Raw genomic sequence first — 25,463 nt, forward strand, 5'->3', positions numbered from 1 at the left:
CACACATACCTATGATGAAGTTTAACTCGTAAATTAGGCACAGTGAGAGATTAACAATAATACAGAACAAATTACAATATACTGTAATAAGTTATGTGAATGTGGCTTCTCTTTCAAAATACCTTATTGTACTGTAGTTACCCTCTTTTGGGACAGTGGTTGACCACAGGTAACTAAAGCCATGGAAAGCGAAACCAGAGACAAGGAGAGACTGCTGTAATACTGGTCAAACTAATTAATGACTGATTGAGCAAAGTATTATTAGAATTACGGTTATAGCTAGAAGTTGCCTAAACACCTGAATCTACTGTGTGAAATTGAAGGTTTCTTAAATATAACATACATCTAAAACTCGCAGGAATTCAGGCCTATAGATACTTAGCGATAAGCGACACACAAGTTTATCACTACACTGGCAAATTGCACGTTCTCTCTACAGAGGTGAATTTGTTCAAGTGGAATGATTGTCTGAAAATACCCCTATGTCTAAGAGGTTCTGAGACGGATGGTCAGGCTTATAAATCTGACCACTATTCTGTCCCAACAAACCCTACTGGCGCCTCCCAAACTGTTTCCTGCTTAGAAGTGAATTTTCCTAGATTTCTGATGACGTGAATGCCCTTCAAAGATTCTACTGTCGCTCCTTTGCGTTGGTCAACACCACTGCCCGTTAGTCACTAGAAACTTGGCAAATTACTAACCTAGCAGAAACATGGAATATGTATATTCTAAATAGGAATCACTTTTAAGTCAATTTACTGAACTTTATATTGCCACAACAAATCTTCATTTCTTGACGGTCCCTAAAAAAAGATACAGACTTTTAAAATTTAGTACTGCTAACCTTAATTTCAAAATTAACTACCTAATTATAATGAATGTATAAGTATTTGTACGAAGTATAGCAAAATACTATTAGTGTCTCAAGATTGCTACATGTTAACCTAAGATCCAGAGCCTATAACAATGCTTTTAAGTTTCCCTTTCAAAAACTCAACCCTCATTTCTTTGTTATAAAAAACATGCCTCTAGTTATTTAAAAATATATACATAAGGAAAAATACACCAAAAGCTATCAAGGAAGACTGTGTTTGATTACTCTAGAAGTCTAACCCATTTAGATTCTTCTAAGAGTTATTTTGAGCATGCAGTTTACAAAAGCTTATTTGAACAATTTAAGCTTAATCTTACTATGATAAACATAAACACAAATAAACAGAGTATGAAAGAACACCATACAAATTGTTGGTTTTACTGGTATTACAATGTCGTTTTAATACAAGCTAAATAGAAACACAATTGTTAGATATCCAGTCACCTATCCTGTGAAACAATATGCCAAGATCTACCTTGAAGCACTTATAAAAATGAAAATGTATAAAACATCTTCCTCAATTAACTCTAAGGACAACATATACAAATGCAAAAACATGAACTTGTTAATAATCACATCAAATGTTGAGCTGCTGCCTGAGCAGTAAAAAAACTATTCTAATTTTAAAATTAAATAGCTCCAGGTAAAAGCATGCAATTTCCCATATCTGCTATCTTTGTATTCTGCACAGAGTTCCAAGGCAAAGATTGTTTCTGGCTTTCTGAACCACCAGAGACGATGACCTGTGTGGCTGACTTATTACAGGCCTTTTAGTCTTCTTTCCTGATAGGTCCTTAGCTTCTTTGGAAGGAGGCATATGAATGGGTCTCCATGGAATTGGGTTATAAAAGGCTGGTTCTGGATAAGAATTTCCACTGTAAAAATCTAAAATTATTAAAAAGTCAGAACAAAACAAGAAAAAACTTCTTAAGATCAAAGAAACTGCTTATTTTTAAATTCCTAGAAAAATGTTGCAGTATCAAAAGGGCAAAAATATCACTGAGAAGCCAACTTAATCCATTTAAAACTTGAACTCTAAAATATTTTCAAACAAGTAACATTTTTCAAATACAGTAAGTACTGCAGTAAAAATTAAAATATAAATGATAATTCTAGAAGTCCAAAGAGTGTTCTTAAAATCTATATAAATAAAACCTCACATAAAAATTTTACTAGGAAATCCCTTTTTGAACCCTTAAATTGAACAAAATCTTCATTTTCTTACCTCAGTCTGGGAAACCACTGATTCTGTACTAGTTTTCCCTAGTCAGATACTAAACTTTAGAGAGAGAGAAAAAAAAAGTATATTGCAATAGTGCATATTTAGCTAAAGTGAACAAAACTCTTATTCATAATGACTGAAATTCTACATTACAATCACTCAAATTGATCAGATTTCATAATATCACTAAAATTTTGCTTAGTAAAAGCAGTAGAGCATTTGCAGACAAAAGTTTATTTGAACAAAACTCATTTAAATTGCAAAAAATTTAATAAAATAATCCATTATTTTAGCAAATAACTTCCAGTAAATATGTATATTCCCACCTAAAGTTTTCACTTTCCCATCCAATCCTTCGGTCAAAACCACCGCTTATTACTATTTTTTTTCAGACAGGAAAAGAAGAAAAAAGAGCAGACCATGCCCGGTGCCTACTAGCTGTAATGGATGACTTCTATGACATGTGGGAGAGGCCTGAACCCTGACAGCAGGAATGTGTCGTTCAGACACTGGCAACCCACTTTGACTGCAGAGATATGTCAACACACACTTCACCGAGATGGTCAAAACAAAGTCTGGAATATGTTCTATTGTGTGAACAGAACAGAATGGGAGTATTTTTTAATAATAAATCACTTAAACAAGTGAAGGCAGCTGTCAGCAAGGCCTGAGCTTCCAACAGGAGGCACAAAGAAAAACATGCAGCGCCATTTCCAACAAGGGCAGGCCCGAAGGCCCACCGGTTTTGTGTCGGGGTCATACGCCGCGCAGTACTCCGCCCTGCAAAACAAATGTGCCCGAGACGCTGCAAGTTCTGCCTCAGGGAGGGTTACAGGAAGGGGAGGAAAAAAAGGCCCCTTAAATGCATCCTCCTTAAGGCTTCAAAAGCCAAAAACATAAGAAAGTTTCAATGTGTTTCTTAATGTTACAAATCATTACTTTTGCAACTACTGCCTTTAAAATATACCTGATTTATGGAGAATGACAATAAATTTATTGTATCTCTATAGGAACACAGTGTGTTATAATCTTCCAGAAAATAGTAATTTGAAAGAAAAATGATTTTTACACATTTCTATTTCTGTCAAAAGGAAACATAATGTATAATATTTGCTCCTGCAAGCCATATTTATGTAAGCCACATAACATTAAAACCAACCTGTAAGTTTTCCGTTGGCATAACCATAGCCCTTTGCAGCTGGACGAGGTTTATTTTTTGCATTTTCCAACCATTCCTTAAACTTTTTCTCTGCTATTTCCTTTTTTTCCTGTAATTCAGCTTGCCGTTGTTTTTCTTTTTCCTTAAAATGACAAGACCAAAGAATCTCTAGTGATATTCTATAACTAAAAATTCTATTCAAATTGCACTGACTCTTTTCCCCAGTAGCTCCCCACCCCAATGGCTTACTGATCATAAATACTAAGTCATATTTATATAATTTGAGAGCAAAATTTAACATGATCAGGGATACGATCTAAAGATGGCTGCCTCTAAACAACAGTAAGACGTCAAACCCAAGAAGAAAAAAGCAATTTTCTGGGTTTTTTTTTTTTTTTTTTAACATTTATTTACTTTTGAGAGAGAGAGAGAGACAGAGAGGGAGAGAGAGGGAGGCAGGGAGGGGCAGAGAGACAGGGAATCCCAAGCAGGCTCTGTGCTGTCAGCACAGAGCTGGACACAGGGCTCAAACTCAGGAACTGTGAAACCATGACCTGAGCCAAAACCAAGAGTCGGATGCTTAACAACTGAGCCACTCAGGCGTGCCAACAATTTGTTGTTTTAAAATAGAACAGTAATTAATAAAATGTAATAAGGCTTTCATAAAAACACATTAAAAATATTTAAAACATAAACAATGATAAAGTTTGAACTAGACTGAAAATATACCAACAGGCTTATTAATATTTGTCAACCTAACAAAACCACAATTCATATTCATTTCTGAAACTTACACATAATATAAATAAGTAGGGATAGCTTCATATATTTATTTTATGCTAAGATGGTACCAATTTTCCATAAGAAACTTAAAAAAAAATTTTTTTTACTAAATTAAAAAAATTTTTATTATTTATTTTTGAGACAGAGAGAGAAACAGCGTGAGCAGGGGAGGGGCAGAGAGAGAGGGGGGACACAGAATCTGAAGCAGGCTCCAGGCTCTGAGCTGTCAACACAGAGCCCGGCCGGGGCTCAAATCCACCGCGAGACTGCAGGATCATAACCTGAGTGGAAGTTGGACACTTAACTGACTGAGCCACCCGAGAGCATCCCCTCCGTGAGAAACTTTTTATACAATATAGTTGGCATGTATGAACACCAAAGCCATACATCTCAACTGGTCACTTTAATAAAAATACCTTTTCTTTCTTCTTCTTCTCACATTCTTCAGCATTTTTTTTCTTCAACCATTCCTGATATTTTTCTTTTGCCTTTTCTTGCAAATGTTCTTTCTCCATCTCCTTTGCTGCTTTTTCCTCCATTTCTTTATTAATTTTTTGTTCCCTTTCTTTTTTTTTCTTAAATAAAAATGAAGGAGTTTTAATTGGAATATTTATAATTATGCTCATACAAGCAACGAGTGTTATATGAAGTAATCTTTTAAACTTCAGTTATTTCTTAAAATAGGTGGAAACATAGCGACCGACACAATGTGGCTTATGAAAATATGTAACATACCTGCTCAATTTTAGTCTACCAACTGGGCTGTAAGTTTCATGATAACAGTAACAAAGACCTTGCTCATGAAAGTAAACTCAGAGCCTGTGACAGTGGTAAGTAAACAGTAGGTATTCAATACAGATATATTGATAGTGAACTGAAATTACAACCTGTTAGACTATCCTGAATTTTGTATGTTTTAATAAATGTTGACCTTCACTCTAAAATAGGAGCGATATACCTACATTTCTTGGACAGTTTGCCAATATGTACACTTAGATAAAATCTTCTCCATCAGTCAGTTACAGAGAACAAAAAAATAACATTTTGGACCATTAGATACTGCTATAAGGGTACATACAGACAAATCTCTAGCTATACAATTCTTGTAAGTCTTACACAGATCAGACGTTGGCCAACAATGGTCCCCAAGCCAAATATGGTCCACTAGCCACCTATATTTGTAAATAAAGTCTTATTGAAATGGAGCCATACCAATTTATTTATATATTTGTTGTCTATGGCTACTTTTGTACCACAACAGCAAAGTTGAATGGCTACAACAGAGTGTATGGCCTGCAAAGACTAAACTATTTATCTGGCTCTTTACAGAAAAAAATTGGACTATAACTCAATGTTTTTTTCTTTTTCATTCAGAATACAATTTACCAACACAGTCACATTCTAAATAAGCCAATGACATGGCTAGCTCTCTTTATCAAAGGTGTAGAAAACAACATGCAAGGCATAAGTATATGCAATACAGATGCCATATGCATCACCCTTCACGGAGCAAAGAAATATGGGCCAAGAAAAAAATTCTTCCACTGAAAGCATCTTGTAGAATACTGTAATATAAGCAATTCAATTAACACCCAAGTAACAAACATCAGTTACATACAATATATGTCCAGTCCTATGCAGGAAAAGCAGGTCTTAAAAATCAAAGCCTGAGTCATTCCCCAAGTTGCTAAGTGTACTTCTGTCTTGCTGGCCAGATGATAGCTCCAAAAAGGAATCCTTTCCTGCTAAGAATCCGATTTCCACGGAAACAATACTGGATTTTAACTACTCTACTGTCAGAAAAGCTATGAGATTGAAAAGGATCTTGTAGCGTATCTGGCTCACTGACGCATGAGACTTTTCCACAACTCATCAACGAGGAGTCACCCAGTCCCTACATTGTCTTCAATTATAACAGCTAACATTTACTGAGTGCTGACTCTTCCTGTTACTTTTCTATATACTTTCTACGTTTGTACTATGTCAATTCTTATGACCACAATATGAGGTGAGCACTATTATGATCTTACCTTACAAATGGGAAATGAAGGCACAAAGAGGTTAAGCCATGTGCCTAAGGTCACACAAATAAGTGGCAGATCACAGATCATACAGACACAGAGATGAATGAATGTTAAAAACAATTTTATGTCAATTAATTCTGCTTAAATGAAATGTCAAATTCCTTAAAATATTCCATTTTCCAAAACTGATTCAAAAAGAAAAGAAAGGATCTGAATAACCTTCTATCTGTAAAAACAATTCGGAATTTAAAACTTTCCCACAAAGAAAACTCCAGCCTTGAATAGCTTCACTGCTGGATTCCATCACACATTTAGGAAGAAATAATACCAATCACCACGTGAATTATTTTGGAAAACAGAAAAAAAAAAGTGTAAATATTCAAAATCATTTTAAGAGCCCAGTAGTACTCTGATATCAAAACCAGACATGGAAGTCATTAACATACTATCAGGAATAAGCAAAATAACTGTTCTCATCACCAAAACCATGAAATTCTTAGGGATACATTTAACAAAACATGTGTAATACCACTGTACCTTGAAAACTAAAAAAAAAAAAAATCACTGACAGAAATTAAAGATGACGCAAATAGAAAGAAAAATCATGTTTACAGATTTAAAATTTGATATTACTAAGATGTCAATTTCCTCCAAAATGATCTATATTTTTAATGTAATCCCAACTGTGGCAGGCCTTATTAAAGCAAACATGATCAGAGAAATTCTAAATTGTATATGGAAAGATGCAGAGTAACTAAAACAATTTTGTAGAAGAAAAAATGGAGGATTTACACTCTCTGATTAAAAGAATTATAAACTCAAGAATTATAGAGCTTCAGTAATAGGCTTGGGTGGTAATGGCACAGGATTAGATCAATGGGAGAGAATAGAGTCCAGAAATAGACCTATGCTTAGACGGTTAATTGATCTTAAACAACAGTGCCAAGGTAATTAAATAGGGAAAAGATTATCTTTTCAACGAATAGTGTTAGAACAATTTAGCATCCATATGCAAAAAAAAAAAAAAAAAAAAAAAAATCCCTGATGCTTAATTCTTACCACACATTAAAAGTAACTTAAAATATAGATAAAAGCTAAAGTTATACAACTTCCCGAAGAAAACAATGGAAGGCATTCTTACCCCCTTGGTGTTAGGCAAATGTTTCTTAAACAGGACACAAAAACAACAAGCTATAAAAAAATAAAATATCAACTTTATGAAAATTTAAAACTTCCCTTTAAAAAATACCACTGAGGAAAATTAAATGGGAAGAAATATTTGCTATATCTGTATATCTATATATAGATATATATGAATGAATTAAAGGAATATATAAATAATTCTTACAATTTATGAATAAGACATACAATCCTTCCACAAAATGGGCAAAAATTTAAGCACAACACAAGACAAAAACAGGACAAGAGATGTAGAAATGGTTGGTAGTGTTATAGACTGAATTGTGTCCCCCAAAATTCTATGTTGAAGCCTTAACCCTCAAAGTGACTGTATTTGGAGATAGGACCTTTAAAGAGGTAATGAAGGTGATTAAAGTCATAAGGATAGGGTCCTAATCCAGTAGGGCTGATGTCCTTATAAGAGGAGAAAGAGACATCAGGGATATTCATGCAGAGAAAAGGGCATGTAATGGTGTGGAGACAAGGCATCCATCTTGCAAACCAGGAGAAACCAAACCTTACTGATAACCTTCATTTTAGACCAGCCTCCAGAACGGTAAGAAAATAAATTTCTGTCATTTGAGCTACCCAGCCTGTGGTATTTTGTTATGGCGGCCCTAGGAGACTAATACAATAAGCTTATGAAGATGATAAATTTCAGATCTCAGGGAGATGAAAACAATGACACCCCACTACACATGCACCAGAATGACTTAAAATGAAAAAGACTGACAATATAAACCTTGGTAAGGATGTGGCACAGCTAGAACTTTTATACAATAGTCATAAAAAATGTAAAATGATACAAGCATATTAAAAAACAGTTTGGCAATTTCTCTTAAACACATACTTACCATACAACCTGGCAATTCAGTTCCTGAGCAGTTACCCAAGAAATGAAAACAAATGTCCACAGAAAGACTTGTACAGGGGTGCCTTGGGTGGCTCAATCAGTTAAGTATCCAACTCTTGGTTTTGGCTCAGATACTGATCTCATGGTTTGTGAGTTCAAGCCCCATATTGCACTCTGTGCTGATAGCATGGAGTCTGCTTGGGATTCTCTCTCTCTGCCCCTTCCCCACTTGGGCTCTCTCTCTCTCTCAGAATAAATAAACTTAAAAAAAAATTGTACATAAGTGATCAAAGAATTTTATTCATAATACCCCAAAATCGGAAATAACCCAATTTCCCATCAACTAGCAAATGGATGGACAATTTGTGAAATTACATAGAATATAATACTTATTGTTGAAAAAAAAGAAGGCAAAATCAATACCAGGAAATTTTAAAAACAAAAGAGGCCCAATGCAAAAGAATATATATTCTATTATTTGATTTATATGAAATTCTAGAAAAGGTAAATCTAATCCAAAGGCACAGCAGGGAGACTAATGGTTTCCTTGGAGCTGAGGCCCACTGTGGGTGGAGATCAGAGGCTGACTACAAAAGGGCGCAAGGGAACTTTTAGGAGTGATGGAAATGTTCTATGTGCCGACTATGGCACTGTTTATCCAGGGTATACAAGTTTGTCAAGTCTCATCAAAATTAAGAAAGGTGTATCTTATTGTATGTAAATTATAGTTCAATGATGTTTCTTTTAAAACATCAAAAAGACTTTCTGTAGAATTTATGCCAGAGAAGAAAGAATGGAATGCCTTTAGTTGTTAGCAAAAGAACAGAGCAGGCACTCAGAGAGATGGACTAAGAGAGAGCAGCCCGTTACTAAGTGGCTTCAGGTTTTCTGGCACTCCAGTTCTATACCACACAGAGCATAATAATAAATCTTCCCTTTTTCAGGACGGGGCCCTGAGAGAACCTTTGTTTTTTGTAACTAAAGGAAACTAACAAAATAACTGGTTACTTAAAGTTTCTGAAGTTCTATTTTGGTTCCTCTAGTAGTATCTGCCACAGTGTAAAAGTATTCAGTGCATGAATAACAGTGTTATCAATCATCTGCTTTATTGATCCGAATTAATTTTTTACATTGAAATATCAGTTCCATGTCTTAAGAGTTAAAAGTAATTTTATTTTTAATCTTTTTAAAACAATGAAGGTAAATAAAGCCCTTTTACAAAATATGTGATAACATGCTGTAAAAAAAAATAAATCTAAAAATATGAATTAGTATGGCCACACAAATTTAAGAGTACCAGATGAGATAAGCCATTTATTTGAAAAGGACTTAACAATTTACAGTCATATTAGAAGAAACCAACTTTGCTAATGGATACATAAATTCTTTTTGTCTGATTACTTGATAGAACACAGTGAAAATGACTTAGAGAAAATTACACCACAGATATAGCTAAAATGTGAATGAAGCTAGAGGCAGTGGGGGACCACACACCATGAAATGTAAACAGAGGAGAAAAAAGCTAGATGCCAGACGGGAAGAGAAGAACCAGGAGAGCAGTCTTTACAAATAGAGGTAAATCTAACTAAGACTGAACTAGGAAATCTGACAGGTCTGAAAGAAAAAAAAAAAATTAGAGTAATCAATTATTCCTTCATTTGTACAAGAATTCTGCAGAATAAATAAATTTAATTTCTCAGGGCTCATTTCTGAACTATTCTCATACTTATGGACTCTTGCTTTCAATAATTGGTGATTTATGTCAGGACAAGCCATTTCCCTCCAAAAGAAAAAAAAATTTTTTTCTCAAATAACTGGATTAGATCTACTGACACTAATTAAAATAGAGAATATATCATCTCTCAGCGGTATCTTACATTCTCAGAAAAACAACAACTATGTTTGATTGGCATGGTAAAATGAGCTTAATGGAGCTAAAAGATAAGAGAAGCTTTTAGAGGAGAGAGAATACTATTCTGTACATGTAAAACGGTTTTGTTTTATAGCCAAAAACTTCACAAAATTATCACCCAGAGCTTGCAAATAGTCACACAGACTTAAAGAATTCTTTCTTGTTATATTATGGAATGAAGCAACTTAAAAATAATAACAACTTACTTCTGAAGATCAAATATGTTTATGGTTACAACACACACACGTCCAGCCAATTTCCTTCTTATAATATCTGGATGAAGAAAGCTATGTCATCTTCAACTTACTGAAATTATTGGTTAGGTACTCTTATTAATTCCATTGAGCATTAGATTCAATAATAGTTAAGGACAACTAGAATGAAAAATTTAAAACTCTGTCCAGTAACTTAAATATTTGACTAAATTCATAAAATTGGATCAAATAAGAAAAGCAGTACCATTCTAAATATGTAAAAATCACAATAGGAAACAAACAAAAGATAAGTATTTTCAAAATGTCTAATTTAGGAGCCAATATAAGAATGTATTAAAACTGAAAGATAGCAGATGAACATAGGGGAAGGGGGGAAAAAAAGAGAGAGAGAGAGAGAGGGAAGCAAACCATAAGACTTTTTTTTTTTTAATTTTTTTTTTAATGTTTATTTATTTTTGAGACAGAGAGAGACAGAGCATGAACAGGGGAGGGTCAGAGAGAGAGGGAGACACAGAATCTGAAACAGGCTCCGGGCTCCGAGCTGTCAGCACAGAGCCTGACGCAGAGCTCGAACTCACAGACCGCAAGATCATGACCTGGGCTGAAGTTGGACGCTCAACCGACTGAGCCACCCAGGCGCCCCATAAGACTCTTAACTATAGAGAACAAACAGGGTTGATGAAGGGGAGGAGGGGGGGATGGGCTAGATGGGTGATGGGTACTAAGGAGGGCACTTGTTGTGATGAGCACTGGGTGTTGTATGTAAGTGATGAGTCACTAAATTCCACTCCTGAAACCAATATTACCCTATATATTAACTAACTAGAATTTAAATAAAAATTTGAAACAAAAAATAACAAAATAAAACTGAAAGATAATAGATTTACTCATACATTCCAGTAAAAATGCTTTCTATATTACAAAGAATGATGCTAGATCTTATACTGGATTAAAAAGTTATAATGTAAAAAATAATTCCTATCCTTAAGAGTCTTAAAATTATAAGGAAGTGAAGATATATGCATAATACAAAATAGCAACAAAATACATAGATAATCCAAGGCAGTGTATAACAAAGTGATATAAATTGAACAAGGATTCAGAGAGGGAAAGAGTTTCTATTTCAAGCATGTAATCAGTGAGTGATTCATGCAGGAAATACTTCAAGTTGGATAATAAAGGGAAAGGTAGGGTGGAGGATATGATGAGATTCCATGTTGATGAAGTATAATATAAAAAAATAAGGAAGTAAGAAACAGAATGGAAGTGTTCTCAAAACTTCTCATGACTACAAATCCCTGGGGAGTGGGGAGCACAGTCCATTGAGATTTCCTTGAAATCTATTGTGTATCTTAAACACAATATAAAAGTTATATTCCACCCCATTAAATATCTATGCTTGCTTTAATATGAAAATAACACTCTTCCTCTCAAAAATTTCCAGTAAAACTAATACTCTAAGAAGATGGGCCACGATAATCTTATGTGTGCTCCCAGAAGAATGCTAGTAAGAAACAACAGCACAGAAGGAAGGGAACCACAGGAGGAAGATACCACTCAGAGAGCAGAGAGTAGATCTTTCACCAGCCAGGCTAGAATTGTGAAAACATTATTCAGAGGTCGGTAGGGAATCACAAAAAATATATTTTGAATTGGGGAATGACGTTTGCCTTTTTAGCAAGATCAGTCTGGCAAAGACACAGAGGTTGTATTCATTCACTCAACAAACATTTTCGGGTATCTATTATGTGCCAGGCACTGATCTAGCTGCTAGAGAACTGAAGAAAAGAGGCAAAAATCTCTGGTCTGATGGAGTTCACATCCAGTGTGGGGAAATAAACAGTAAATAAGTTGAAAGATACAACAGGACCAGATAGGAAGAGATCACAAACAGGAGAGTAGGGACTATACAGGAAAGGTGGGGTGAGGGGGGGTCACACACAAATGAATATAATTCTGATTATGCTGACGTGGCTGAGCTGACAGCAGTACTCATAACAGAAATCAAAGGAGAATGGGCACAAATGGGTTGTTTTAGATTTGCAGGCTTAGAGCTGCCTGCCAACTGAACAGATGGAAACCCAAGACTCCAGCATGTCAGGCCTAGAGATACAGACTTCATGACTACCTGAAGCAAGACACAAGGAAGCCACAGGAGGGAAAAAGGGAGAGAAGCAGAGAACAAAGGGTAGAAGACAGAGACTTAGCAAATGTCCATGAAGATAGAGGAAAAAAAATCAGGTCAGAGAAGAAAGAAACTGAGAGAAAATAACAAAAACCTAGGTTATGAGGAGTAATGAAAAGAAAAAGACTTTGCAAAAAGAGCGGTCAGTATGTGGGTGTGCATTTTCTTTTTCTCCCTACCTGTTCATTCTTCTTCTGAACCCATTCCTTGTGCTTTTCTTCAGCAATTGCCTTTCTTTTTTCACGTTCTTCCATTTCTTTTCTTTTTTCTAGCTGTTGATTTAATTCCTACAGATTTTTATTCAAACAAAGGCAACATTTAATAAAAGTACTTGAATCGCATATTAAAAGCAAGTCTGACATTAACCAAATTAAACAAGAACATAATTTCCTTTATAGAAAGTACACCATTAGTGACAATAACTTACTTCAGTAACTAGTCTATGATGAAAAGAAAGCATTGGTAAAAACTATAAGTCATTTTTTAGAAATGCAAATAATTGCTTGGCAGCAAAACACTAGGTTCTTAGACTAAACTTCAGCTAAATTACCCTCATTGAAATCAACTTTCCCACACATAAATTTTGGCATCACTGTATGCTATTGGCAGAAGCTCAAGAGAATTGCAACTTTTTTAGCTATAAAAAGCTTCTAGATTCTTAATGCAGATAAAGGACAGGAGTTAAATAATCCCTAAATTAAAATTTTAATTCAGAGTTAACCAAAAGAAGAAATGTAGAGAAGTGATTCAATTTTCTTGAAGAAAAAAAAGAATCCAGATTTTTCTTCACTGATTTTATAGCTGCTGGAGTGTAAAACAAAACCACATTCATATCCCAGATTATTTAACTGCCTTGCTGTCACTCGAATCTACACGTTTGGGCATTTCCTCAGGAGAAAGAATGTAGAAGGTATGGCCAAATAAAACTTCGAGCTGAATGCCACCACTCTGTCACTCATCAGTTAAATTACTGCATTAGTTGAGAATGCTGTTCAAACTAGACTCCTAGGACTCAACTGCCATAATTACTGGTTATTTTTCTTCTCCCTCCTTAGATACTAATAATCAGATACTTTTATATCTCTTTCATTGGACCTCAGTCCTCCTCCCCAGCCCTCCCTTTCCCAAAGACCTACCTACCTGAGCGTGGGTGCTAGTGGGAGGGCCAATTTTTCAACTGTCAGACAATTCCAGTGTGATACATGAAATGAAGATAAAACTTGACACCAAGAACATACCTTTTGGACTTTAGAACAACTGGTCGCAGGATACCTGTCTTCCATGACCTCTCATCCTAAAATTCTGCTGCATAGAAAATAGCTGCCCTCACTCGTTCAGAAAGTCTTCCAACTTTTCAACACTATACACCCCTCATCACCCCAAAAGTAAAATATCCATCTTGGTTTTGAAGGGATTCTTCATTACCTCTACAGATGCTATGCCTTGATTATTCACCTAATACTTTTTTTACGCAGTGCCTACTATAAAGACAGCAAGAACCGAGATACAGATGAAATTCCAGACGTCTCCAATCTTATGTGAATCTACATACGAAAGCATTAAAGCACCATATTGTGAGGGGCTGTGTTTAACAGTTCAGGAAGTGGAAAGGAAGGGAGGGGAAGAGGAGAGAACCAGTGTGAACCACGGTAGTTGGAAATGAGTACCATAAGAGGGTCAGTGAGGAGATGGCTTGACAAGGGCGGGGCAGACTAGAAAATCAGAGTGTCGTACTAACTAGATAGCAAAAGGTCTTTCAAGACAGGCACAGTAAATTGAACACTACGAAGCAGGAATACATGAGAAAGGGAATGATTCTGAACCCTTCAAGTTTGCAGACTGCATTTGAAGGGAGGACAACTATTTTGAGGGAGCTGACTGGGAGGCTGCCACAGTGTAGGAGTAGTGAGGGGAAGAAGGTCTGAGAAGAAGTGTGTGTGTGTGACTGCTAGATACAGATCTGACAACCACATATCCAAAATTTTCCAAAATACTCTTGTTTTATTTTTAAGGAAAGTAGTCATTTAAACATACAACTAATAATATGATTGATTATATTTATGTACCTTTTTAAGATTCTTCACGTAACTATACTAAAAACTCAGAGAAAAAAGCAGACTTATTCTTCACAAATTTTAGTTGATGTAAGAATTAAAGATGAAGGGTCAAAAGTACCTACAACTGACAAAATGCTGTAAATGACTCAAACAGTGCTCTACTGTCAGGATGTCTGTTCAAGTCATTGGCTACCCCAGAATACACATCCCTTTCTGAGACACAATCCCCTCTCCCCAACAAACACACAGGCGGCCCCTCTCAGAATTCCCAGCCTGACAGGCTCCACCTGTTTACCACCAGGCCATGCCTTTTCCAGGCATAGCCAGCGTCCTCTCCAACACAGACCCTAGGATGTCTTTTGGGAGACCACTGAGTTTCAACAGAATTATAGTTATTTTCCCACAGAGTGAACACTGGATTATGGAAAACCAAAATCCAAAAAGGATCCTAAATGTATATTTTTATTTCAATAGCTTTTGCTGACTTTCGAAGAACTTTTGATCACTGAAGGTAGGAATCAGGAAAAGTTACAGTTTTGAGTTTCATCAACTCTAAATATATCCTGCCCTATTTCTTTATTAAGGGCTAATGAATGAAATGGCCATAGGCAAATGGGGAAAAAAAAGAAAAAACCACCTGGATTATTCACACACTAGATCATTTTCATAATTTAGAACAGATTGTATTAAAATGTTAAAGCAAATGTTAAAAATCAGAATTAACTAAAGGTTATAAAGAATTTAGGGCAGTCTAAGTAAGTTTTTTAAATAATAAAAATTTAAATATAAAATGTATATGATCTATAATACCAATATGCTAGTTTTTCATAATACTAATGTTCAACATTTACTATATTTATCACTCAACATTAGTTACAAATATAACCAATTTTATAAGCACCATATGTTGATGGATTAAAGCAATTTCTTTTTAATTTTTAAAAAAATGTTAGGGGTGCCTGGGTGGCTCAGTTGGTTGAGCATCTGACTCTTCATTTCCACTCCGGTCATGATCTCACAGTTCACGGTTTGAGCCCCACATCAGGCTCTGCACTCAGCATAGAGATCGCTTGACATTCTCTGTCTCCCTCTCTCTCTGCCCCTCACCTGCGTGTGTACTCGCTCTCTTTTTCTCTCAAAAATAAACATTAAAAAAAATAATAAAAAATTTTTAATTTTTTTAAAATAGTTTTTTAATTCAGTCTTAGAGACATGTCTGAAACAAATGCCTGTCTAAAAATCTGTTGCTAAAATGAAATTTAGGAGAAGAGATGATTTTTTAATGACCCAATTATCCTTTAAATTTTCCTTTAAGTTTTCAAGGAAAAAAACAAGACCGGTAGGGTAAGTTCAAAATTAAATACTAAGTCTGACCCATTCATTTCTACAATACACCTTGATATTATGGAAAAAACACTTAAGAAATTGGAAGCTGAAAGAACGAGGACCCAGTCTCAGCTTTGCCAGGAACTGAAAACATTGGCAAAGTTACTTTCTGGTCCTCAACAAGAATCTGAAATGAATTGTTCCTTATGACTAATAATCTATGCTTTTAATGGTACGACTTGTAAACAAATTAGAGAATGCAATAAAGTAGGACAGAAAAATAAGAAAAGCATCACTTAGAAAATAAAACAAGGAATAGGGCGCCTGGATGGCTCGGTCGGCGGAGCATGTGACCCTTGAGTTTGAGCCTCATGTTGGATGTAGAGATTCCTTAAAAAATAGAATCTTTGAAAAAAAGAAAAACAAAACAAAGCAAGGAAAAGGCATGAAAATCAATGTGAATATCACAAGAACGTAAAATAAACTTATAAAGTGAGTAGTGGGCCTATATGTTTTTATACCGTTCGCATGAGTGATACACTAAGATTCATGCTAAAAGATTTTAATTGGTTTAGAGTTAATGATGTAGCCATAAGAAACTTCAAAGTACTAAATACATGAAGAGATTTTAATCTTTCAACTAAGCATACCCTGCTACCTGCTTAATCATTGTGGTAGGGACTTTATACTCATTATTTTCATCTGTTTTCAAAACAAATCTTCAGGATTTATTATTATCATCTGTTTTAATACATAATAACAACTAACTTTCATTGAATGCTTCCTATATACTAGGGTATCTCCTTATGTTCACTTGGGTCCTCAAAACAACACTATGAAGTCAATATTATTCTCCCCCTTTTATTGATAAAGAAATTGAGGCAGAGCGAGGTTAAGGATATGCCCAAGACCCAAGTTTTTAATCCAGAAAGTACAGCTCAAGAATTTATGCTTTTAACCACACTATTATTGCCTCTCTAACATCTGGTTTACAGATAAAGAAACTGGGACTCAGAGAAATTGGGTAACTCTGCCAAGGTCACAGTTAGAATGGCAAAACTAAAATTTTAGGCTTGTTCTATGTGACTCCAAAGTTCAGGCTCCCTTTTGAATTTTTTGTAATTTAATTGACTTCTTTTACTGTATGCTGACTCTGAAATAACTTGAAGGGATTCCTCCTTTCCTTAATGTAATAAGTGAATCTCTAGGTTGGAGATAAAGCTAAATACCATAAACTGAACTCCACTTTACCAATGGCTCACTAGATCAGTGTTTTCCAAACTGAGTCTAAAACCAATCTGTGGGTTTTAAAAACAAAAAATAAAGGGGTGCCTGAGTGGCTCAGTCAGTTAAGCATCTGACTCTTAGTTTTGGCTCAGGTCATGATCTCACAGTTCATGAGATGGAGCCCCATGCTGGGCTCTGCGCTGACAGCACGGAGCCTGCTTGGTACTCTCTCTCTGCCCCTTCCCTACTCACGCTCTAAATAAAGAAGGAAGGAAGGAAGGAAGGAAGGAAGGAAGGAAGGAAGGAAGGAAGGAAGGAAGGAAGGAAGGGAGGGACAGAATACCAGATTTTGCACAAAATCAAGACATCGTTTCAGATACGTATATGTATGCATTTGTGTATGACATGAAGCAAAGTATATTTCTCACCAGGAACAAATATTTTGAAAGCTACTGCACTAAATAATGGAATTAGAAATGTTAAAATTTGAGGCTAAAACTCTGGGGTCTCAATAAATCACATTAATTCTGAAAATAAATGAAAAAGCTTTAGAAAGGCCACAAATAGCAATGTTATCAGTAACAATACCAATACAACAATACCAGTCACCATATTCTGTCTCATTTAAATCTCACAAAAATCCTGTGACATAGGTATTATTTTTATTCCTATCGTACAGATAGGAAATTGAAGCGAAAAAGTTTAAACAAGCCCACCTGGCATCAAATATTAAGATCTTTCTCAAGTCCCGTGCCCTTCTAAGAGGAAACAAGTACTACTGTGCACTTCTCCAGGAATAAATTTGTGTTTTACAAACATCATGCAACAGGGACACAGCAGAATACACTGGTTTCTACAATCATTGAATCATGCCACGTCCCCCGAATATGTGACTGCCTACACGGTTCAAAATCCATCACAGAAATAACTAGTGACAAAACTGATATGGAAAATTTATTACAAGAAGATCATGGACAGCAATGCTTTAGATCCAGGGATTTTTATGGCAACATAGTTACTAATAGATTACATTTAAATATATGACAATAGTGAACCAGTTAATTATATTCTAGTATATATCTAATACACTTAAAATACATTTTAATAATCTTAGCCAACCATTTAGAAATGATGTCATAAACACATTCAATTATACAGAAATATATTAACAATATGACAGGTGGAAAAAAGGTTACAAAAGAGTTTGATGCTGTTTCATTAGAAATAAGACATACCCCTTACCACTCAGATCTACTTGGTTTCTAGGCTCAGATAGGGAGAATCCAGATAGTGAATAACTACAGGATGCCAAATCCTCCAAATCCTCCAAATCCTCCAAATTCGTTGCTAGGTTCTCAGCAGCAAATACGAAGAGTTCAAAGGATTCATGTGAAAATGTATCTCACGCTATTTTAGGAGTTTGGAGAGTGAGAGTTCAGACAGAATCACAAACACAGAAATGCTCACAAGTGAGGCAGCGAGGCACAGAGAAACTGAAAAACCCTGAAAGCCCAGCAGATTCCCGTCTCCCCACACACACTCACCCTAGGCCAAATGCTCTGAGTGATAGGGGGGTAGGTTTCTGTCTCTATTTCAATTTTGGTTTCTCTTTTTTCTTAAAAATTTTACCAAATAAATGCAGTTGCATTTACTTTAGTTAAATGTATATATGGTGAAGCTCCATTTTATATGTCTTAATATACACACTTGTAGTTTGTTGTTTTTTTTTAATTTACACTGCAGAAAATCTGGAAGGCTATATGCAATAATATTAACATTGGTTATGTTTAAGTGGTAAAATTAGAGATTTTCATGTTCTTCATTATACTTAGCTGTATTTTCCAAATGTTATGATGAATGTATTATTTCTACAAGTAGAGAGATTAAAATGGAAATAGCAAACTGATACAAAGAAACGGAAAAATTTTGTTTTGAGGGATAATATTAACATTTTACTTGTGACAGCAGCTCTAATTTGTGAACTCATAGATTCAGTAAAAAGGATACTGTCTAATTTACCTCCAGAGCCTTCTGTTGCAGACGGTCACGTTCTTCTTTTTCTTTGCCAACAAACCACACTTCCCATGGTGTCAGGCGGCTTTCGGGTAGGCACACCTGTTTCTGTTCTTGGTTATCTTCTGACCCAACCACACTGCTACAAGAGAGAGGACACTATAGCATCTGTATTCAAACCTCTTTGGCTTAACAGTCAAAATCACTGAAACTACACAGCAAAAGCAGTATAATATATAATAAATGTATTTATAATACTGTGATTTTTATAAATACATACATATGAATTTAATTATATATAAACATACACTTGAAAAATCATGAACAGGAAGTCCAATATTGGAATTAGTTATCTATCAAACTGCTTTTGAATTCATCACCTAAAATCACATTATTTAAAAACCCATTGGGATAACTATACCAATCCATTTGGCTCAATGACAACATTTTTTTTTTATTCTTAAAAATCTCTCTTGGGACACCTGGGTGGCTCAGTCGGTTAAACATCCGACTTTGCCTCAGGTCATGATCTCGTGGTTCATGGGTTTGAGGCCTGCATCAGGCTCTGCGCTAACAGCTCAGAGCCTGGAGCCTGCTTCGGATTTTGTGTCTCCCTCTCTCTCTTCCCCTCCCCTATTCATGCTATGTCCCTCCCTCTCTCAAAAATAAATAAACATTAAAAAAAAAAATCTCTCATCTGGACAACTAATTACAACAAATGATCCTAATCAGATCCTGGAGCAGACTTTCCCCTTTTCCTCCCTTAAATAGTCCCAGGGGGGTGGGGGTGAGACTATGTGTGTATACACACACACACTCAGAATGATAAAGCAAATGTGTTAACAATTAAGGATTTTGGGGGCGCCTGGGTGGCTCAATCAGTTAAGCGTCTGACTTCGGCTCAGGTCATGGTCTCATGGTTCGTGGGTTCCAGCCCCGTGTCAGACTCTGTGCTGACAGCTCAGAGTCTGGAGCCTGCTTCAGATTCTGTGTCTCCCTCTCTCTCTATCCCTCCCTCATGCTTTGTCTCTCAAAATAAACAAAAAAGGTTGTTTTTTTTTTTTTAATTAAGGATTTTGGGTGAAGGGTAAACAGAATTTTGTTTTCTTTAAGATTTTAAAGTAATCTCTACATCCAAAGTAGGACTCAAACTTGCAACCCAAGATCAAGTCCCGTGTTCTACCAAGTGAGCCAGCCAGTTGCCCCAGAAATTCTCAACTTTTCTGTTAAAGTTACCAAAAAATATATATGGTTCTTATATTCTTTAATGTTCTGGTTGACTCCCTTCTGCCATTCTTCAGACAGGGTGTTTATGACTCCCCAGTTTAGTGACCTCCATCTCCACTATGCACCTCTGTCAGTCTGTCTCTTTTTAGGTACATGGAAAAATAAGTACTCATTCATGCTCAAGAGAAGAGGGGAGGGGAGGAGAAATACTGGGCCTCAGCCAGATACACAAGCCTCATAAAACTTAGCAAAAGCGGAACCATTAGGACCCAAGGAGAGAAAGGTTGTTCAGGACCCAAGGCAGCTCTAAAGACTAGGTGTTTATAGACTCAGTGCCTCTGTCTCTTTAACATTCCTGCTTCAGGCAACCAACTGCCTTGCCCACCGCTCTGCACAACTTCTTCTACCTCACAGCTTCGGCTTACTCATTTTTTTTCCTGCTATTCATTCATCCATGTCCTCATGCAATTTGTATTCTGGCAGGAAAGAGACACTGTTGATGTGTTCTTTATTTCTCATATGAACGTTTCCTTCTCCGTCTTGAAGAAACACCTCATCGGCTCCCACAGTTTCAACTACCACCAGGTGCGGATGGTGCCCACATCAGTCATCCCAGGCCAGATCTTTCTCCTGAGCTACAGATGTATTTCCAACCATCTGACAGAGAGCTCCACCTAAATATCAATCAGTGGCAAACACGTCTAATCCTCTTCTACCCTCTCCACGGAGAAAAATTTTACTTCTCTTAAAATCCTACCTCAGTGAAGAGGACCAAGAGCCACCCAGCCAGCCACGCCAGAAACCCAGACCTGTGTTCCTCCTCCTGTTCCTTGTCCACATTAGTGCCCCCACCACCCACACCTACGCCATCACCTAGTCATGTCTCTTCTGCTTCTTTCAATTTTCTCAAGCCATTTTCCTCTTTCCCAACCTTACCACCACGGGGTGGACACAGCCGGCCTTTCTGCCTCCGTTTCAAACCATTTTCCACAACTCTGGACAGATTCAGCCTTCAAATGCAATCATGTCACTCCCTACCTCAAGGGTCTTCTGTGGCTCCTGCCCACAGGATGAAATCCAAACTCTACAGCCTGACACCCGCAGATTGGCTCCCGCCTGTCTTCCCAGACTCTTTTGCCAATGGCTGCTCTGGACCCTACCAGTCTTGTCGCACTGAAGCAGACTGATGAATGCACCATGCCCCTGTGCTCCGCAGTTTCGTCTAAAACTGAAATGCCTCCACCTCCCCAGGGCGAGCCATGCAAGAGCTTGGTTTGGAAATACAATGTCTCGGATGAATCTCTACCTGCTTCCTCCTAGCTAAGTACATTTCTGAACCTACTGAATCCTCTGTTCTCATCCAGCACATGGACATGAGAGCAGAGGCTCCCTCACAGGTGCCACTGCATGAGACAATCTATGCTACGGCACTTAACACAGATTCTGGGCACTCAGTGAGCATTTGGTGCGTGTCATTTTGTAGGAGGAGGAGTTCGGCTAATCCTACTCTCCCTTCAAGATTCAACTCAGGGGGGCCCCTGGGTGACTCAGTCGGTTGAGCGTCTGGACTCTTGATTTTGGCTTAGGTCATGATCTCTGGGTTCGTGGGATGGAGTGCTGTGTCTGCTCCCACACTGGCAGTACAGAGCCTGCTTGGGAGTCTCTCTCCCTCTCGCCCTCTCTGTCTCTCTCAAAATAAATGAATAAACATTAAAAAAAAAAAACATTCAATTCAGGCATTAATCTTTATTCCCTCACAGTAAAACTGCAAAATATCTGGACTAAGTGCCTTGGGCTGTCTGTCACTTGTCCATCTCTGCCATAGGCTATGAATTCCCTACAAACAGAAAGCATGTTTTAACTCATTTTTTATTTCAAGAGTCTAGCTTAGGGCCTAGAATATAGTAAGGTCCTAACAAATATTTGTTGAAAGGGTGAGATCAGTGTTTTTCTTAAAAAAAAAAAAGACACTTTAAATATTAAATGTCTTGCCTTAACATTTTTAACAAATGATATCATATACACTACAAAATGTACAGCATATACACTACACCTCTACCCATAATCAAAAGAGGCTTAATAAGCAGCTTTTTACAACTAAGACATTTATTAAGGCATGGTTTTCCTAATGCACAGAGTAATATAAAAACCAGGATAAAGGTGAATAAATAGAAGGCCCAAGGCATATGATGAAAGACTCCAGGAAAATACTTCTCAGTATCTTTTCTGAAGTCAACTGTGAGCTTCATCTCAGTCCCGTCCAACACGCTTGAAGCCATCCTCTAAGCACGGCTCTATGAACACCTAAAATACCCAGAGCTCATCTCACCATGCGCACCCGATGCCTCAGTCTATCCCTGTGGCAGATGAACAATGGGCACAAGGCATACAATCCCACACAGCTCTGGGTGTACTCCCTGGTCCATGGAGAGAATGCCCACTGCTGGAACGGGGCTGGGACTATGGCTCGGGCTGCCTGCTCTCCTCATCACCTCACCCCCAAACTGTCCAGGGCACCAACTGAAGGTTGGAGGTAGGGAGGACAAATGAGGAAATTTTGTAAACACTTACCTTCCTGAAAGGAAATGCTAGGTTTTCTGAAGCATTTGAAGACAGCCACTGTATCTACGTGTTCTCTAGGAGTGGGAATTAGGCATTCATTCAGCACATTTATTGAACACCTAATAGGCATCTGCCACTTGCTACCCACAAGGCCTGGCAAGTTGTGTATTCCTTCCAGGCCATATCCTACCTATTCCCTTTGGTTCATAGGGAATGAGCTGTGATATGGCAGCGATAAGGAGGGAAGCCTTAGTCCTGGGATGCTACCAGCTTGTTTGGGCTTTGGCTAAAGTGAGACATAAAACATGTCTGGCTCCTCTCCTGAGCTCCACTTGATTAGGGCTCTGGCTCCTGGAAGCTAACACAAGGTCTCAGTAGCTGCTCTGTGGTTTTGATAACCATCGCTCCTCCATAGGTTGCTAAACTGTGTCGACACTGCTCAGCCTTGTTGGTTAGACTCAGAAGGTAGTTTCCAAAGCCTTAAAATTATTTCAAAAATCCTTGGGACCAACTCAATCCTGAAGAATGCCTATGATGACCCACATGAGAATGGACTCCCGAAACTCTATCATCAAGAACCACTATCAGGTTGATCAGAGGCCTGTTTCTTGTTGCTACAACCAGTCTGGACAAGTGGCTTGCTTGGTTAGTCTTACTGACCTCCATTCCCCCAATGTACTTACTTTTACTTTCTCACTGCTGTGACTGTGTATAGCAGTCATCTCATATGGTTCCATATTCCATCCACACATTCTGGGTATGACGGCCTTACCCTCAAGCGGGCTACCTTGCTGCTTACACATGAAGCATACGTTCTCTGGCCTGTATTTCTGAGATCTCCTGTATTGTGCCTTTCACAGCTTGATAATCAGAAATTTGTGAATGTTTTCTAAAGATGATGCACGAGCCTACTCCAGAAGGAACCTGCATTACTCAGCCTGTCTCAGAAAGTTATTCCTGCAGGGATAGGCCCTTTATTCTTGTTTCTATACAGCTCATAATAATAGGCATGTCGCATAGGGAAGACAGAACCTGATCGGTATGCCTCAGTGCTAGGCCTGGCTCTGCTAATAGCTAGGTGGGTGACTCTGAATCCACTTTGTACTTGTATCCTGAGCCACAGTTTTGTTATCCGTAAAATGAGTACAATAAATTCATGTAGGCTTTAATTTCGTGAGAGTAGAGGCCGTGTCTATCTTGTTTATGGTCCCCCGTATCTAGATTAGTATGTGGTACAAACTAGATGTTTGCTGAGTAATTGTAGAAATTAAAAAAAAAAAAAAGGTGATTTTAATAATCTCTTTGGTTCTAGCACTGACTCAGTGATTTCTATTCTGTTGGGTGAGTGGTCAGACCAGACCCAGCCTTGTCTGTGGATGCGGAGATGGACATTGCTAATCTATGTTTCAGCTCCTCACTTATGGCCCCCAAAGCAATACTGCTTTACTACAACCTCCTTCACTGGCAATCAGATCTTTTTCAAAATAACCCCAGGTACTACCAAGGCACAGGAAACAATTTTGGTGTTAAGGGTTTGAACAAGAGTTCTGGTGTCCACAATCTGACTTGTGAATATTCAGGAAACTCCTGAAATGGTGGAAAATTTTGTGTTTTTGAGACTACGTACGTTTTTCTGCACAGGGACTGTAGAGATCATATTCTCAGTTAAAGAGATTTAGAATCCTAGAAAATCTGCAGGCATGTGTGAGAACTGGCCCACAACTCTACGTGCAAACAGCAGCGGCACCTCAGAATGCAGGGGCCTGCACGGCCCCGGCCCCGAGGCGGGCGCCAGGAGGGTGTCTGGCCGCCAGAAGAAGGCGCTTGCAAGGGTCTAAGGGATCTTGAGAGGGGCAGTACCGGCCCGTAGCCCAGGGTTTACCTGACGCACCCCTGTAACTCCACTCCTCTCAGGTTCGCCACCTTAGCTTCTAAATCCTGAGCATCTTCCTCCACGTCCTCCTCATCCTCCCCGTCGCCATCGTCGTAGTCAAACGGGAAGCTCTGGTGGCCAAGGGGAGACAACAGTGACATGGTGGAATTGCTGCAGCTCAGCGGCGGCGACGGCGAGCAGACCGTCACCGTCTCCGGCCCCTGCCCCGGGGCGCCCGCCATGAGGTCGGAGAAGGGGCCAGAGGAAGGCCGAGACCTGGACCTGCAGCCGGCCGAGGAAGCCGGCGAAGCAGCCCCCCACAGCCCGGCCGCCCACATCGGGCCCGCCAAGTTCAAACCGGCAGAGTGGCGGCGGGGACGTGCTCTCCCAGCAGGCCCCGCGCGCGCCAGGCCGGCCTATCCCGGCGGGCGCAGACCTCGCGTTGCCATGGCGACGCGTGGAGGCCGCGAGGGCTTTGTCCCCGCCTGCGGAGCGCGGCTTGCTGCGCCCGGGCCTCCCTCTGCCCGCCGCTGACGGCGTGCGGGGAGCGACCCTCGTTTGCCGTTCATGTAGTACAAGAAATGTGCTGTCACTGAGCGAGGCAGAGCAAGAGGCGGAAGCCAAAACTACCGTCGTATACTTAACAGGTCAGGGTTTTAAGGATCGGTCATTTCTTGCCGCACACAGCCATATTTTATGGGGAGAGGAGAGCGAACTTTATCCAAGTTTCCAAGTGTATCCAAGCATGCTCTTTGAGGGCAATCTTCCGTTG

At 38.2% G+C, this 25,463-nt stretch overlaps 1 protein-coding gene across 6 annotated transcripts; it reads right to left on the reverse strand.

Moving 5' to 3' along the window:
• Positions 1 to 809: 809 nt before the first annotated feature.
• CCDC34 (coiled-coil domain containing 34) lies at positions 810 to 25,029 on the reverse strand. Of its 6 annotated transcripts, none has more exons than XM_047072177.1 (5): positions 24,701 to 25,029; positions 19,036 to 19,171; positions 12,586 to 12,693; positions 3,256 to 3,397; positions 810 to 1,759 (listed from the first exon to the last, which is right to left on the reverse strand). In XM_047072177.1, exons 1-5 carry the CDS (start codon positions 25,027 to 25,029, stop codon positions 1,545 to 1,547), a joined length of 930 nt encoding a protein of 309 aa, XP_046928133.1. In that variant the 3' UTR covers positions 810 to 1,544. The 6 variants fall into 6 exon arrangements, with proteins under 6 accessions (XP_046928133.1, XP_046928132.1, XP_046928131.1 ...); XM_047072176.1 differs by lacking the exon at positions 810 to 1,759 and adding an exon at positions 2,385 to 2,876 and having other exon boundaries at positions 19,036 to 19,168; XM_047072175.1 differs by lacking the exon at positions 810 to 1,759 and adding an exon at positions 2,385 to 2,876.
• Positions 25,030 to 25,463: the final 434 nt, after the last annotated feature.

This window comes from Lynx rufus, unplaced genomic scaffold (assembly GCF_022079265.1).
Source record: "Lynx rufus isolate CCGP_SWC_20201006 ecotype Redwood Valley unplaced genomic scaffold, mLynRuf1.p SCAF_9, whole genome shotgun sequence".
In the NCBI taxonomy this organism is placed as follows: domain Eukaryota; kingdom Metazoa; phylum Chordata; class Mammalia; order Carnivora; family Felidae; genus Lynx; species Lynx rufus.

Excerpts from the sequence above, each read along its gene's own strand:
- CCDC34 (XM_047072175.1), bottom strand. The coding sequence starts at position 25,029 with ATGTGGGCGGCCGGGCTGTGGGGGGCTGCTTCGCCGGCTTCCTCGGCC. Across the intron at positions 12,694-19,035 it reads TGCAACAGAAGGCTCTGGAG|GAATTAAATCAACAGCTAGA; the intron begins GTAAATTAGACA and ends AAAAATCTGTAG. Across the intron at positions 3,398-12,585 it reads TTCAGAAGAAGAATGAACAG|GAAAAAGAAAAACAACGGCA; the intron begins GTAGGGAGAAAA and ends TGTCATTTTAAG.